This window comes from Ranitomeya imitator, chromosome 4 (genome assembly GCF_032444005.1).
Source record: "Ranitomeya imitator isolate aRanImi1 chromosome 4, aRanImi1.pri, whole genome shotgun sequence".
NCBI classification, from domain to species: Eukaryota; Metazoa; Chordata; class Amphibia; order Anura; family Dendrobatidae; genus Ranitomeya; species Ranitomeya imitator.
The window spans coordinates 470,177,331-470,191,017 of record NC_091285.1 but is presented as its reverse complement, the minus strand read 5'-3'; the positions used below and the strand labels follow the sequence as shown (position 1 = coordinate 470,191,017).

Below are 13,687 nucleotides of genomic sequence, written 5' to 3'. Positions count from 1 at the left end.
TGAGTGTTTGTTAGTGTTCGGAGATTAAGTTTTCATCACCTCCGCTGAAAGATTTACAGCTACTACCCAGCCTGAGTACATGTGGGGGTTGCCTGGGGGGGGGGGTTTTCATATCTCTTAAGACTGCCGATGCCAGTACCACATACAAAAGGAAGGAGCATCACTACACCAGGTGGGGTCTGGGTCCTTGTACGGCCATCAGTGACATCTTTGCACATTTATCAGATGTCAGATATACAAAATGTGCGCACATCCTTTAATCACCATACTAAGTGATAGCGGAGACTGACGTGCTTCTTCATCTAGAACCACATGACACATTTTATACTTCTTGTTACAGAAAATAGAAGTTAGGCCAACTCCAATCTTGCTCTAACCTTGATAAAGTCAATCAGCGTGTTATAGATATAAGCCCCTCGAGGTAAAAAGAAACAGCTCCCCGGGCTTAGCTCATGGAAGAAGAACAGCTCTTGGTCCTGGAAGCAAAGTAAAATGCAGCATTAGAGGATGATTTCATAACCAACGGTAATTTTATGAACAGATAATGCAAACCTGCATCTTTTGGCCTGTATTAGGGTAAGTTCACACAGGGCGTTTTTGCTGCTTTTTTTTGCCTGCAGCAAAACCTGATCTTCTTGGCAGAAAAGAAGCTGCGTCAAAAACGCAGGTTTAGGTGCGTTTTTTGTTGTGTATTTGGTAAGTTTTTTTTTCTCTTTGTGCATGCTAATGTCCTTGGATTTTCAGCAGCAAAAACGCAGCAAATAATGATACCTGCGTTTTTTTCAACACCCATTCAAGTCAATGGGTGAAAAAATGCAGCAAAAACGCTGAAAGAAGTGACATGCTCTATGTCCAAAAAACGCAGCAAAGCACAAAATACTGATCACACAAAAAACAATGTGTGTGCATGAGATTTCTGAAATCTCATAGGCTTTGCTGGTATTGTAAAAAGCAGCTAACACTTAGCAAAAAAATGCCGCAAAGAGCCCTGTGTGAGCTTACCCTTACTGTGTATAAAAAGAAATGTTATTGTACATGTGAGCCGTTCCCAAGTACCGTATATACTCGAGTATAAGCCGACCGAAGTATAAGCCGACCCCCAATCTTGCCACAAAAAACTGGGAAAACTTAATGACTCGAGTATAAGCCTAGGGTGGGAAATGCAGCAGCTACCGGTAAATGTCAAAAGTAAAAATAGATACCAAATAAAAGTAAAATTAATTGAGACATCAGTAGGTTAAGTGTTTTTGAATATCCATATTGAATCAGGAGCCCCATATAATGCTCCATACAGTTCATTATGGCCCCATAAGATGCTCCATATTAAAATATGCCCCATATAATCCTGCATAAAGGTTAATAATGGCACCATAAGATGCTCCATGGACACATTTGCCCAATATAATGCTGCGCAAATGCTGATTATGGCCCCTTAAGATGCTCCATAAAGATATTTGCCCCATATAGTGCTGCACAAACGTTGATTATGGCCCCATACAGACACTTGCCCCATATAGTGCTGCACAAACGTTATGGCCCCATACAGTGCTGCACAAACGTTATGGCCCCATACAGTGCTGCACAAACGTTATGGTCCCATACAGTGCTGCACAAACGTTATGGCCCCATATAGTGCTGCACAAACGTTATGGTCCCATACAGTGCTGCACAAATGTAATGGCCCCATATAGTGCTGCACAAACGTTATGGTCCCATACAGTGCTGCACAAACGTTATGGCCCCATATCGTGCTGCACAAACTTTATGGCCCCCTATAGTGCTGAACAAACATTATGGCTCCATATAGTGCTGCACAAACATTATGGCTCCATATAGTGCTGCACAAACGTTATGGCCCCATATAGTGCTGCACAAACATTATGGCTCCATATAGCGCTGCACAAACGTTATGGCCCCTTATAGTGCTGCACAAACGTTATGGCCCCTTATAGTGCTGCACAAACGTTATCGCCCCATAGATGCTCCATACAGACACTTGCCCCATTTGCTGTGATAAAAAAAAAAAAAAATCACATACTCACCTCTCTGTCGCTCAGGCCCCCGGCGCTTTCAATATTCACGTGCTCATCGTTTCGGCGCCGCTCCATCTTGAGCACTGACATTCAGGCTGAGGGCGCGCACTAACTAGGTCACCGCGCCCTCTGACCTGAGCGCCACTGCTGAAGACAGCGGTGCCGGACCGAGGAGCAGGTGACTATCGCGCAGCGCTCCGCTCCAAACCCCGTTATACTTACCTGCTCCTAGCGCTGTGCAGTCCCTGCTTCCCCGTCACTGCAGCTTCCTGTAGTGAGCGGTCACCGTTACCGCTCATTACAGTGAGTAATGAATATGCGGCTCCACCTCTATGGGAGGTGGAGCAGCATATTAATTACTGTAATGAGCGGTACCATGTGACCGCTCAGTACAGGAGGAAGCTGCAGCGCCGGGAAGCAGGGACCTGCAGGGACCGCACCAGGAGCAGGTAAGTATAATTAGACAGCTCCCGCTCCCCCTCTCCTGCCGACCCCCGGGTATGAGTCGAGAGGGGGACTTTCAGCCCAAAAAAGTGGGCTGAAAATCTCGGCTTATACTCGAGTATATACAGTAAGCACCTAACACTCACATAGCCCCCTCATAAACAGGAAATGTGTGTAATAGATTAAAAGTAGGAAACTGCTCAATGTGTATGCACGTTTTATATACGTAGGGGTTTTTTTTGCGGTAATTCAGATATATTTTACTATTTACAGACCAATTCATAGACCACGCTACATCGACCAAGCACTTTAACAAGGTGATCACTGACTTCCCACTTCATAATGAGAGAGATATCAGACTCTCGCCTACCATCGAAACCTTCAAAAAGAGCCTGAAGACCCACCTCTTCCAACAAGCCTACAACCTGCAGTAACCACCGATCCACCAAACCGCTGCATGACCAGCTCTATCCTCACCTACTGTATCCTCACCCATCCCTTGTAGATTGTGAGCCCTCGCAGGAAGGGTCCTCTCTCCTCCTGTACCAGTTATGACTTGTATTGTTTAAGATTATTGTACTTGTTTTTATTATGTATACCCCTCCTCACATGTAAAGCGCCATGGAATAAATGGCGCTATAACAATAAATAATAATAATAATAATACAAACCTTCCCAATCTTTCTATGATCTCTGTTTTTAGCTTCTTCCTGGAATTTCTCCCACTCCTTCATTAGCTTATTATCAGGAAAGGAAATCCCATATATTCTCTGCAATGTTTCCATGTCAGCTTTCCCTTCCCAATACGTAGAAGAATTCTGCAAGATTGTAAGATGGTAATGGAAAACGATCACATAATATATGAGAAGATATTCAGTTCGGAGTCCGCACTTATCAACCAACCTGATAAGGGCAGGAGTACTTAAATGTATGGACACAGGAGAGGTCACTATAGAGTTAAAGGGGTTATCCAGTGCTATCCACATCGGCAGTGAGCAGTGCTGATGAGGTTAGGACCCGCAGTTTAGGGCATATACACGATGCCCGCCGATCTGGCAAGTGTTGGCAGGTAAGTGGGATTGTTACATCCTCAGCACTGACATGAGCAACTGTTAAATGCTCTGGATAACCACCTCGATGGCTACGGACACATTCACACAGCGGGGTTTTCTGATGCTTCTGCCATAGGTCAGAAAGCACAATATTCCTGTCCGTATTGTCTCACAGAAAGTGGGGGTGAGAGGGTTTACAGAAATTCTAGACTAATCAGTCAGATGAATGGTATTAGCAATAACACTACAAGCAGCAGAAAGACAAGAGAAAAATATGATTGTTATAAAAACTATATATAATCTGAAAATGCAACGCTAAAACCTATTTCAAGCCCCAATATATACCTTGTATATTTTTAAGGCTTTAATCTTCCCTGTGTGCCGCACATGAGGACCCCTACACAGGTCAATAAGAGGACCACACCTAGATGAGAACACAGGGAATTAGGGATTTCATAGTCAGAGATAACAGTAAAGTAGAGGAAACTTATTGTGCACGAGTTGACAAAGTTTAATATACGTAAGTATCTAAAGACTGACCATCAATTCCAGAGTCAAATGTGAACAGGTGCAAGCTAAGAGCGCCACTCTATATGTCACTAACAAATTAACCCCTTCATGACCGGGGGATTTTTCGTTTTTCCGTGTTCATTTTTCGCTCCCCTCCTTCCCAGAGCCATAACTTTTTTATTTTTCTGTCAATATGGCCATGTGAGGGCTTATTTTTTGCGGGACGAGTTGTACTTTTGAACGACATCATTGGTTTTAGCATGTCGTGTACTAGAAAACGGGAAAAAAATTCCAAGTGCGGTGAAATTGCAAAAAAAGTGCAATCACACACTTGTTTTTTGTTTGGCTTTTTTGCTAGGTTCACTAAATGCTAAAAATGACCTGCCATTATGATTCTCCAGGTCATTACGAGTTCATAGACACCAAACATGACTAGGTTATTTTTTATCTAAGTGGTGAAAAAAAATTCCAAACTTTGCTAAAAAAAAAAAAAAAAAAATTGCGCCATTTTCCGATACTCGTAGCGTCTCCATTTTTCATGATCTGGGGTCGGTTGAGGGCTTATTTTTTGCGTGCCGAGATGACGTTTTTAATGATAGCATTTCGGTGCAGATACGTTCTTTTGATCGCCCGTTATTGCATTTTAATGCAATGTCGCGGCGACCAAAAAAACGTAATTCTGGCGTTTCGAATTTTTTTCCCGCTACGCTGTTTAGCGATCAGGTTAATACTTTTTGTTAATTGATAGATCGGGCGATTCTGAGCGCGGCGATACCAAATATGTGTAGATTTGATATTTTTTTTATTGATTTATTTTGATTGGGGCGAAAGGGGGGTGATTTAAACTTTTATGTTTTTTTTATTTTTTTTCACATTTTTTTAAACTTTTTTTTTTAACTTTTGCCATGCTTCAATAGCCTCCATGGGAGGCTAGAAGCAGGCACAGCACGATCGCCTCTGCTACATAGCAGCGATCTGCTGATCGCTGCTATGTAGCAGAATTGCACGTGTGCTGTGAGCGCCGACCACAGGGTGGCGCTCACAGCGACGGGCGATCAGTAACCATAGAGGTCTCTAAGACCTCTATGGTTACCATCCAGACGCATCGCCGACCCCCGATCATGTGACGGGGGTCGGCGATGACGTCATTTCCGGCCGCCCGGCCGGAAGCGGTAGTTAAATGCCGCTGTCTGCGTTTGACAGCGGCATTTAACTAGTTAATAGGTGCGGGCAGATCGCGATTCTGCCCGCACCTATTACGGGCACATGTCAGCTGTTCAAAACAGCTGACATGTCCCGGCTTTGGTGCGGGCTCACCGCGGAGCCCTGCATCAAAGCAGGGGAGCCGGCATCGGACGGTATAGTACGTCCGATGCCGGTAAGGGGTTAATGCTGCGCTCTTAAATGCTATAGGATGCAGACATTGAATATATGAAATTGGAATTATATTCCTAATATAGAAAATAAGTAAAAATGAAGGTACATGTGTAAGCCTAGTTTCACACTAGCGTTTTGAGGAGCTGCGGAGGGCTGCGGACTTCCTCCGTGAAGCCCCGCCCTCGGCCGCACCTCCGCCGCTAGTTCCGCCTACTTCTGCATGCGGCCTGCATACCTATCTTTAACATTAGGTACGCAGGTCGTGCGGCTGTATGCGGATGCTTCCACATGGGTCGTTTTGACGATGCGGAGAAAAAAAGAAATTGCTACCAGCTGCATCCTACGCTGGTCGCTGCATCGTGAAAACGACGCATGCGGAAGCATCCGCATACAGCCGCACGACCTGCGTACCTAATGTTAAAGATAGGTACGCGGGGCGTGTCCTAGCTGGCCATGTGAGCGGACGCAGGGAAGAGCGCTCCCGCTGCCAGAAGGACAAAGAATCCTGTTTTAACCCCGATTTTCGGGGATACTTACTAGCCTCTGGCTGGCTGAAGGTCCGGAGAGTGCAGCGGTGTGGAGCGGCGGGTCCGGAGTCGGCAGCGATGACCAGGAGGCGGCAGAAAGACCCTGGTACCGGCGATGCAGGAGCCGGCCAAGATGGCGCCGATACCAGAGAGGACGCTGAGGAGAACGCCGCATGTCAGCGGCGCATGGAGGTGGCCGCAAAGCTGCAGCAGTATGCCAGAGTGGAGGCTGCTGAGGAGGCAGAACCAGGATCCGAAGCTGGAGCTGACCAGGAGGTGGAGGAAGAAGGCACAGCTGAGCAGCACGAGGTACAGAAGGGGAAAGAGAGAGGCAGCATGGCGGGGGCTAGTGGGGGACCTGGAGGCATACCGCAAGGAGAGGAGCCGACTCTTAGGGATGTTATTACCCTGATCTCCTCATGCCAGCAATCCCTAAATTCCCTAGCCCAGCAGATGCAGGAAGTTAAAGGGGACACGGCACAGATTAATGCGGCCCTGCAGAAAATGGACAAACGTATAGGAGTGGTGGAGGAGAGGGTGAGCACAGCAGAAGATCACATAGTTAAACTACAAAAAGCTGAAAAGAATTTCGCCCAAGCAATAGCCGAGCTCGCTGCCAAAAATGAGGATCTGGAAAATAGATCCAGAAGGAATAATATACGTATAGTGGGGCTGCCTGAAAAGACTGAGGGGAGAAATCTCACTGAGTTTGTTGAGAACTGGCTGCTGGAGAAGATTGGGAGCACAGTGTTGACAAAAGTCTTTGCTGTTGAACGGGCTCATAGGGTCCCGCCGCAGCCCCCTGCCCCAGGAGCGAATCCCCGTACCATGCTTGCTAAAATACTCAATTACAGGGACAGAGACATTATCTTCAAGAATGCTAGAGAGATGGAGGATCTGACGGCTGGAGGTCAGAAAATCGCCATTTATCCGGATTATTCCGCTGCGGTTCAGAAGCAGCGGATGAAGTTTACTGGAGTCAAGCGGCGGCTGAGGGAGCTGGAGTGCAGTACTCAGTGATGTTTCCCACCAAGCTGAGACTGGTGGCTTTTAATAAGACCCACTTTTTCCTGACACTGGAGGACGCTACCCAGTGGCTTGACACCAATGAGACAAAGCTGAAAGGAATGGGCGACTGACATGTCGGCGAGATTTGGCTGGAAATTGTTTTCTCTGTTGTTGGCGGAGGGTTTTGTGCTTGTTAGCGTTGGTTAAAAAGTTGAGCAACTGCTGAGGGTTTTGCTGGGCCATGTTTAGGACTGGCCGGGAAGGGACAGTACCGTCTACTAAATGTGGGGGAGGAGGGCTATGGCGGGTACTGTAAATTGGTTTGGTACTGTTCAGACTGGCCTACCGCCTCAATGCATTAACCTAACGATCCCTGTGTGGCCTATTTATAAAAAAAAACAAAAAAACAATCAGGTTCCTCGCATCATGTTCTAATTCACTTTATGCAGTTAATAGCCCTCTGTGTCTGTACTGCTACATACTTAGGCAGTTAACTGGTTCATGCAGCTTCACATGAACACCCGAGCCTTACACTATGGCCGGTCCGAATAACTAAAGCAATTGTTACCATCCACCTCTCGTGTCTCCCCTTTTCCTCATAGTTTGTAAGCTTGCGAGCAGGGCTCTCATTCCTCCTGGTATCTGTTTTGAACTGTATTTCTGTTATGCTGTAATGTCTATTGTCTGTACAAGTCCCCTCTATAATTTGTAAAGCGCTGCGGAATATGTTGGCGCTATATAAATAAAAATTATTATTATTATTATTTTCTTATATGTTCATATAAGTGCAATGTTAAGATATAATAAAGTGGAAAGTTGGGGGAAATTATGTCTGTTATGGCAGCGGGACGCGAATGTAGAGGGTTAAGTAAGGGAGAGTGTTCGCAGTGGGCAGTGGAGCCCCACTCTTGCTGAGAGGAAGAATGCGTTACACTGGGGGGGGGGGTTAGGGGAGCAAGTTGGGAGGGGGTAGGGGGGACGGGAGGGGTGGGGCAGCTCATACTTGGGAAATTGGATACTATGAGAAATGATGAGCCACATGAGGGGAGAGTATATTAAAATATTGAGTTGGAATGTGAGAGGACTGGCGGATAAAACACGGCGGGCGGCAAGTTTACAGTATGTTCGAGAGCAGAAGGTCTCAATGATATGTCTGTTGGAGACACATTTAGTGCCCGACCACTTGCACCAGTGACCCCATTCCGTCACATCTCCTCCAGTCCCTTTCCCCGGCTGTCACCTCTCACCTAACAAAAATATTCAACCTTTCCCTCGCTTCCGGTATTTTTCCCTCCTCATTTAAGCATGCCATCATACATCCATTACTTAAAAAACCATCCCTCGACCAAAACTGTGCCGCTAATTATAGACCTGTCTCTAATCTTCCCTTCATCTCTAAACTCCTCGAATGCCTGGTCCACTCCCGTCTTACCCGCTATCTCTCAGATAACTCTTCTCGACCCTCTTCAATCTGGCTTCCGCTCTTTACACTCTACTGAAACTGCCCTCACTAAAGTCTCTAATGACCTACTAACAGCTAAATCTAATGGTCACTACTCCATGCTAATTCTCTTGGATCTCTCTGCAGCATTCGATACTGTGGATCATCAGCTCCTCCTCACTATACTCCGCTCCATCGGCCTCAAGGACACCGTTCTCTCCTGGTTCTCCTCCTATCTCTCTGACCGATCCTTCACTGTATGTTTTGCTGGTTCCTCCTCCTCTCACCTTCCCCTTACTGTTGGGGTTCCTCAAGGATCAGTCCTAGGCCCCCTCCTCTTCTCGTTGTATACTGCCCCTATTGGACAAACAATCAGTAGATTTGGTTTCCAGTACCATCTCTATGCTGACGACACCCAATTATACACCTCTTCTCCTGTTGTCACGCCGACCTTTTTAGAAAACACCAGTGATTGTCTTACCGCTGTCTCTAACATCATGTCCTCCCTCTATCTGAAACTAAACCTGTCAAAAACTGAACTCGTGTTCTCTCCCTCTACTAACCTACCTTTGCCTGACATTGCCATCTCCGTGTGCGGTTCCACCATTACTCCAAAGCAACATGCCCGCTGCCTTGGGGTCATCCTTGATTCTGACCTTTCATTCACCCCCCACATCCGATCACTGGCTCGCTCTTCTTACCTGCATCTCAAAAACATTTCTAGAATTCGCCCTTTTCTTACTTTCGACTCTGCAAAAACTCTTACTGTTTCACTTATTTATTCTCGTCTGGACTATTGTAACTCTCTACTAATCGGCCTCCCTCTTACCAAACTCTCCCCTCTCCAATCTGTCCTGAATGCTGCTGCCGGGATCATATTCCTCACCAACCGTTACACCGATGCCTCTACCTTGTGCCAGTCATTACACTGGATACCCATCCACTCCAGAATCCAGTATAAAACTACTACCCTCATCCACAAAGCACTCCATGGCTCAGCACCACCCTACATCTCCTCTCTGGTGTCAGTCTACCACCCTACCCATGCCCTCCGCTCCGCTAATGACCTCAGGTTAGCATCCTCAATAATCAGAACCTCCCACTCCCGTCTCCAAGACTTTACACGTGCTGCGCCGATTCTTTGGAATGCACTACCTAGGTTAATATGATTAATCCCCAATCCCCACAGTTTTAAGCGTACCCTAAAAACTCATTTGTTCAGACTGGCCTACCGCCTCAATGCATTAACCTAACGATCCCTGTGTGGCCTATTTAACCCCTTACCGGCATCGGACGTACTATACCGTCCGATGCCGGCTCCCCTGCTTTGATGCAGGGCTCCGCGGTGAGCCCGCACCAAAGCCGGGACATGTCAGCTGTTTTGAACAGCTGACATGTGCCCGTAATAGGTGCGGGCAGAATCGCGATCTGCCCGCACCTATTAACTAGTTAAATGCCGCTGTCAAACGCAGACAGCGGCATTTAACTACCGCTTCCGGCCGGGCGGCCGGAAATGACGTCATCGCCGACCCCCGTCACATGATCGGGGGTCGGCGATGCGTCTGGATGGTAACCATAGAGGTCCTAGAGACCTCTATGGTTACTGATCGCCCGTCGCTGTGAGCGCCACCCTGTGGTCGGCGCTCACAGCACACGTGCAATTCTGCTACATAGCAGCGATCAGCAGATCGCTGCTATGTAGCAGAGGCGATCGTGCTGTGCCTGCTTCTAGCCTCCCATGGAGGCTATTGAAGCATGGCAAAAGTTAAAAAAAAAAGTTTAAAAAAATGTGAAAAAAATAAAAAAACGTAAAAGTTTAAATCACCCCCCTTTCGCCCCAATCAAAATAAATCAATAAAAAAAATATCAAATCTACGCATATTTGGTATCGCCGCGCTCAGAATCGCCCGATCTATCAATTAAAAAAAAGTATTAACCTGATCGCTAAACAGCGTAGCGGGAAAAAAATTCGAAACGCCAGAATTACGTTTTTTTGGTCGCCGCGACATTGCATTAAAATGCAATAACGGGCGATCAAAAGAACGTATCTGCACCGAAATGCTATCATTAAAAACGTCATCTCGGCATGCAAAAAATAAGCCCTCAACCAACCCCAGATCATGAAAAATGGAGACGCTACGAGTATCGGAAAATGGCGCAATTTTTTTTTTTTTTTAGCAAAGTTTGGAATTTTTTTTCACCACTTAGATAAAAAATAACCTAGTCATGTTTGGTGTCTATGAACTCGTACTGACCTGGAGAATCATAATGGCAGGTCATTTTTAGCATTTAGTGAACCTAGCAAAAAAGCCAAACAAAAAACAAGTGTGTGATTGCACTTTTTTTGCAATTTCACCGCACTTGGAATTTTTTTCCCGTTTTCTAGTACACGACATGCTAAAACCAATGATGTCGTTCAAAAGTACAACTCGTCCCGCAAAAAATAAGCCCTCACATGGCCAAATTGACAGAAAAATAAAAAAGTTATGGCTCTGGGAAGGAGGGGAGCGAAAAATGAACACGGAAAAACGAAAAATCCCCCGGTCATGAAGGGGTTTAAAAAAAAAAAAAAAAAAATCAGGTTCCTCGCATCATGTTCTCATTCACTTTATGCAGTTAATAGCCCTCTGTGTCTGTACTGCTACATACTTAGGCAGTTAACTGGTTCATGCAGCTTTACATGAACACCCGAGCCTTACACTATGGCCGGTCCGAATAACTAAAGCAATTGTTATCATCCACCTCTCCTGTCTCCCCTTTTCCTCATAGTTTGTAAGCTTGCGAGCAGGGCCCTCATTCCTCCTGGTATCTGTTTTGAACTGTATTTCTGTTATGCTGTAATGTCTATTGTCTGTACAAGTCCCCTCTATAAATTTGTAAAGCGCTGCGGAATATGTTGGCGCTATATAAATAAAAATTATTATTATTATTAGTGCGGGAGAGGGTGAACATATTGAATAGGCGCTGGATACAGAGGGCGTATCATTCTACTTTCTCGACGTACTCTAGGGGTGTGTCTGTGTTAATACCAGCGGGGGTGCAGTATGAGGAGGTCGCGGTAAAAGAGGATGTGGATGGTCAGTATGTGGTGGTGAAATGTAAAATGAATGGAGTATTGATGTGTATAGCGGCAATGTATATTCCGCCCCCATACTCAAGCAAGAAGATAAGAGAGGTGCTGGAGAGGGTAGAGCGTTGGGGACCGTTACCATTACCAATTATTGGCGACCTTAATAATATATGTGATGACTTTTGGGATAAGAACAAAAACACCCAGAATAGGATAGTGGGACATATCACTATGTTTGGGACCTATGTCGGGGAAGTGGGCATGATTGATTTATGGAGAGTTAGGCATATCGGGGAGAGGGGGTACTCATGCTACACGCCAGCTCATGGTACTTTGTCTAGGATTGATCTGGCACTGGGTAACCGTTTACTGGATACGATGGTAAGGGATGTGAGATATTTGCCTAGGGCTCTCTCAGACCATAGTCCAGTTGAAGTGGAATATCGGCCGGTGGGGACACGGACCGGGAGCAGGAGGGGGTGGAAAATTCACCCTAATTGGCTACACAGTATAGACTTGGAGAAGATTAAGAAGGAGTTGGTGGAATTTTTTGAGATAAATGAGGGAAGTGTAGACGTGCTTACTGTGTGGGAAGCCATGAAAGCGTACTTGAGAGGGCTGTTGTTCAGGGATATTAGTAGGTGTAAGCGGAAATCGAGAGAGGCAGAGAGGTTGGCGATTGATGGGCTGAGGGTGGCGGAGGATGAGATGGTAATAACGGGTACTCTGGAGGCTGGGAGGAGGTTAAAGGCAGCTCACAGTCAGAGGCGGTTTTGCTGAGTAAGGCTGAAAGGAAGAGGGAATTCATGAATCTGGCCTATTGCCAGGAGGGTGAATCGGTGGGTCATTTGCTATCGCTTGTGGCGTCTGCCCAGAGAAATACTTCTTTTGTTCATTCTCTGGCGTCTGGGAGCGGTATTGCTGTCTCTGAGACTTCAGAGATTTTGGAGATTTTTGCAGATTTTTATGCAGACTTATACTCCTCTCGGGTAGATGGGTCGATGGAGGACACGGTGGCGTTCCTTGAGGAGTTGGAGCTCCCAAGGCTGAGTGACATGGATAGGGAGGATTTGGAGGCTCCCATTACGGAGGAGGAATTGGGACGGGCATTGCAGTTGATGGCTAATGGGAAGGCGCCTGGTGTGGACGGATTTCCTGCCGAGATTTATAAAAACTTGGGGAAAGTGTTGATCCCTAAATTGAAGGCGGTCCTGGAGGAGGCTAGGAATGGTGGAAGGCTACCGGCATCTATGTGGGAGGCCACAATAGTGGTGATTCCTAAGGAGGGGAAAGACCCGACACAGCCGGACTCATATCGGCCAATTTCTTTGCTTACTATAGACGTTAAACTCCTGGCTAAGGTGTTGGCGATGAGGTTGACAAGTGTTATTTCCGGCCTGGTGCACTCAGATCAATCTGGCTTTATGCCTGATAGATCAACTGCGATCAACTTACGAAGGCTGTATATTAACTTGCAACTCAGATCCGATAACTGTGGCCAGAGAGTTATTGCATCTTTAGACGCTCACAAGGCGTTCGATAGTGTGGAGTGGGGGTATCTCTGGCAGGTGTTGCGAAGAATGGGGTTTGGACCGCAGTTCATATCCTGGATTTAACTAATGTACTCGATGCCGATGGCCAGGGTTAGGGTGAACGGGGAGTTGTCACGGACCATACAATTGGCTAGAGGGACGAGACAGGGGTGTCCGCTCTCCCCCTTTTGTTTGCTCTGGCTGTGGAACCACTGGCTGCTACGCTTCGACGGTCTGATGAGATGACAGGGTTTAAATATGGGATGATTGAAGAAAGGGTGGCGCTGTATGCGGATGACATTTTGTTATTTCTGGCTGATCCAGTTGCATCCTTGGAGGGAGCCATTGGGATTATTGAACGATTCGGATCAGTGTCGGGGCTTAGGATAAATTGGAGTAAGTCTATCTTGTTTAAGGTGGACGACATGGGTGGGGAACCACTGGAGAATGGGCGACTGGAGGTGACGAGTAAATTTAAGTACCTTGGAATATGGGTATCTATGCCGGTCACTGATTATATACATAAGAATCTGACTCCAATCTTAGGTGTCCTTAAGGCAAAAGCGGATGCTTGGCTTAAGCTGCATCTATCTGTGGTAGGTAGGGTGAATCTTATCAAAATGATTCTGATGCCGAAAATACTGTATATTCTCCACAATGCGCCAGTTTGGATACCACGTGGGAAATTTAGAC

General features: G+C 46.3%; 2 protein-coding genes across 8 annotated transcripts in view; both read right to left on the bottom strand.

Annotated features, from left to right (window-relative positions):
• Nucleotides 1–13,687, bottom strand: part of LOC138676501 (threonine--tRNA ligase 1, cytoplasmic-like) — a 116,081-nt gene that overhangs the window by 27,876 nt on the left and 74,518 nt on the right. For all 6 annotated transcript variants that reach the window (XM_069765863.1, XM_069765865.1, XM_069765864.1 and 3 more), the window contains 3 exons: nucleotides 3,875–3,953; nucleotides 3,149–3,295; nucleotides 378–476 (listed from right to left, as the gene is read on the bottom strand). In XM_069765863.1, the coding sequence (XP_069621964.1) occupies nucleotides 378–476; nucleotides 3,149–3,295; nucleotides 3,875–3,953 (325 nt within the window). The remainder of the gene's footprint in view (nucleotides 1–377; nucleotides 477–3,148; nucleotides 3,296–3,874; nucleotides 3,954–13,687) is intronic.
• MAPDA (N6-Methyl-AMP deaminase) overlaps nucleotides 1–13,687 on the bottom strand; it is a 270,844-nt gene that overhangs the window by 206,876 nt on the left and 50,281 nt on the right. The window lies entirely within an intron of this gene.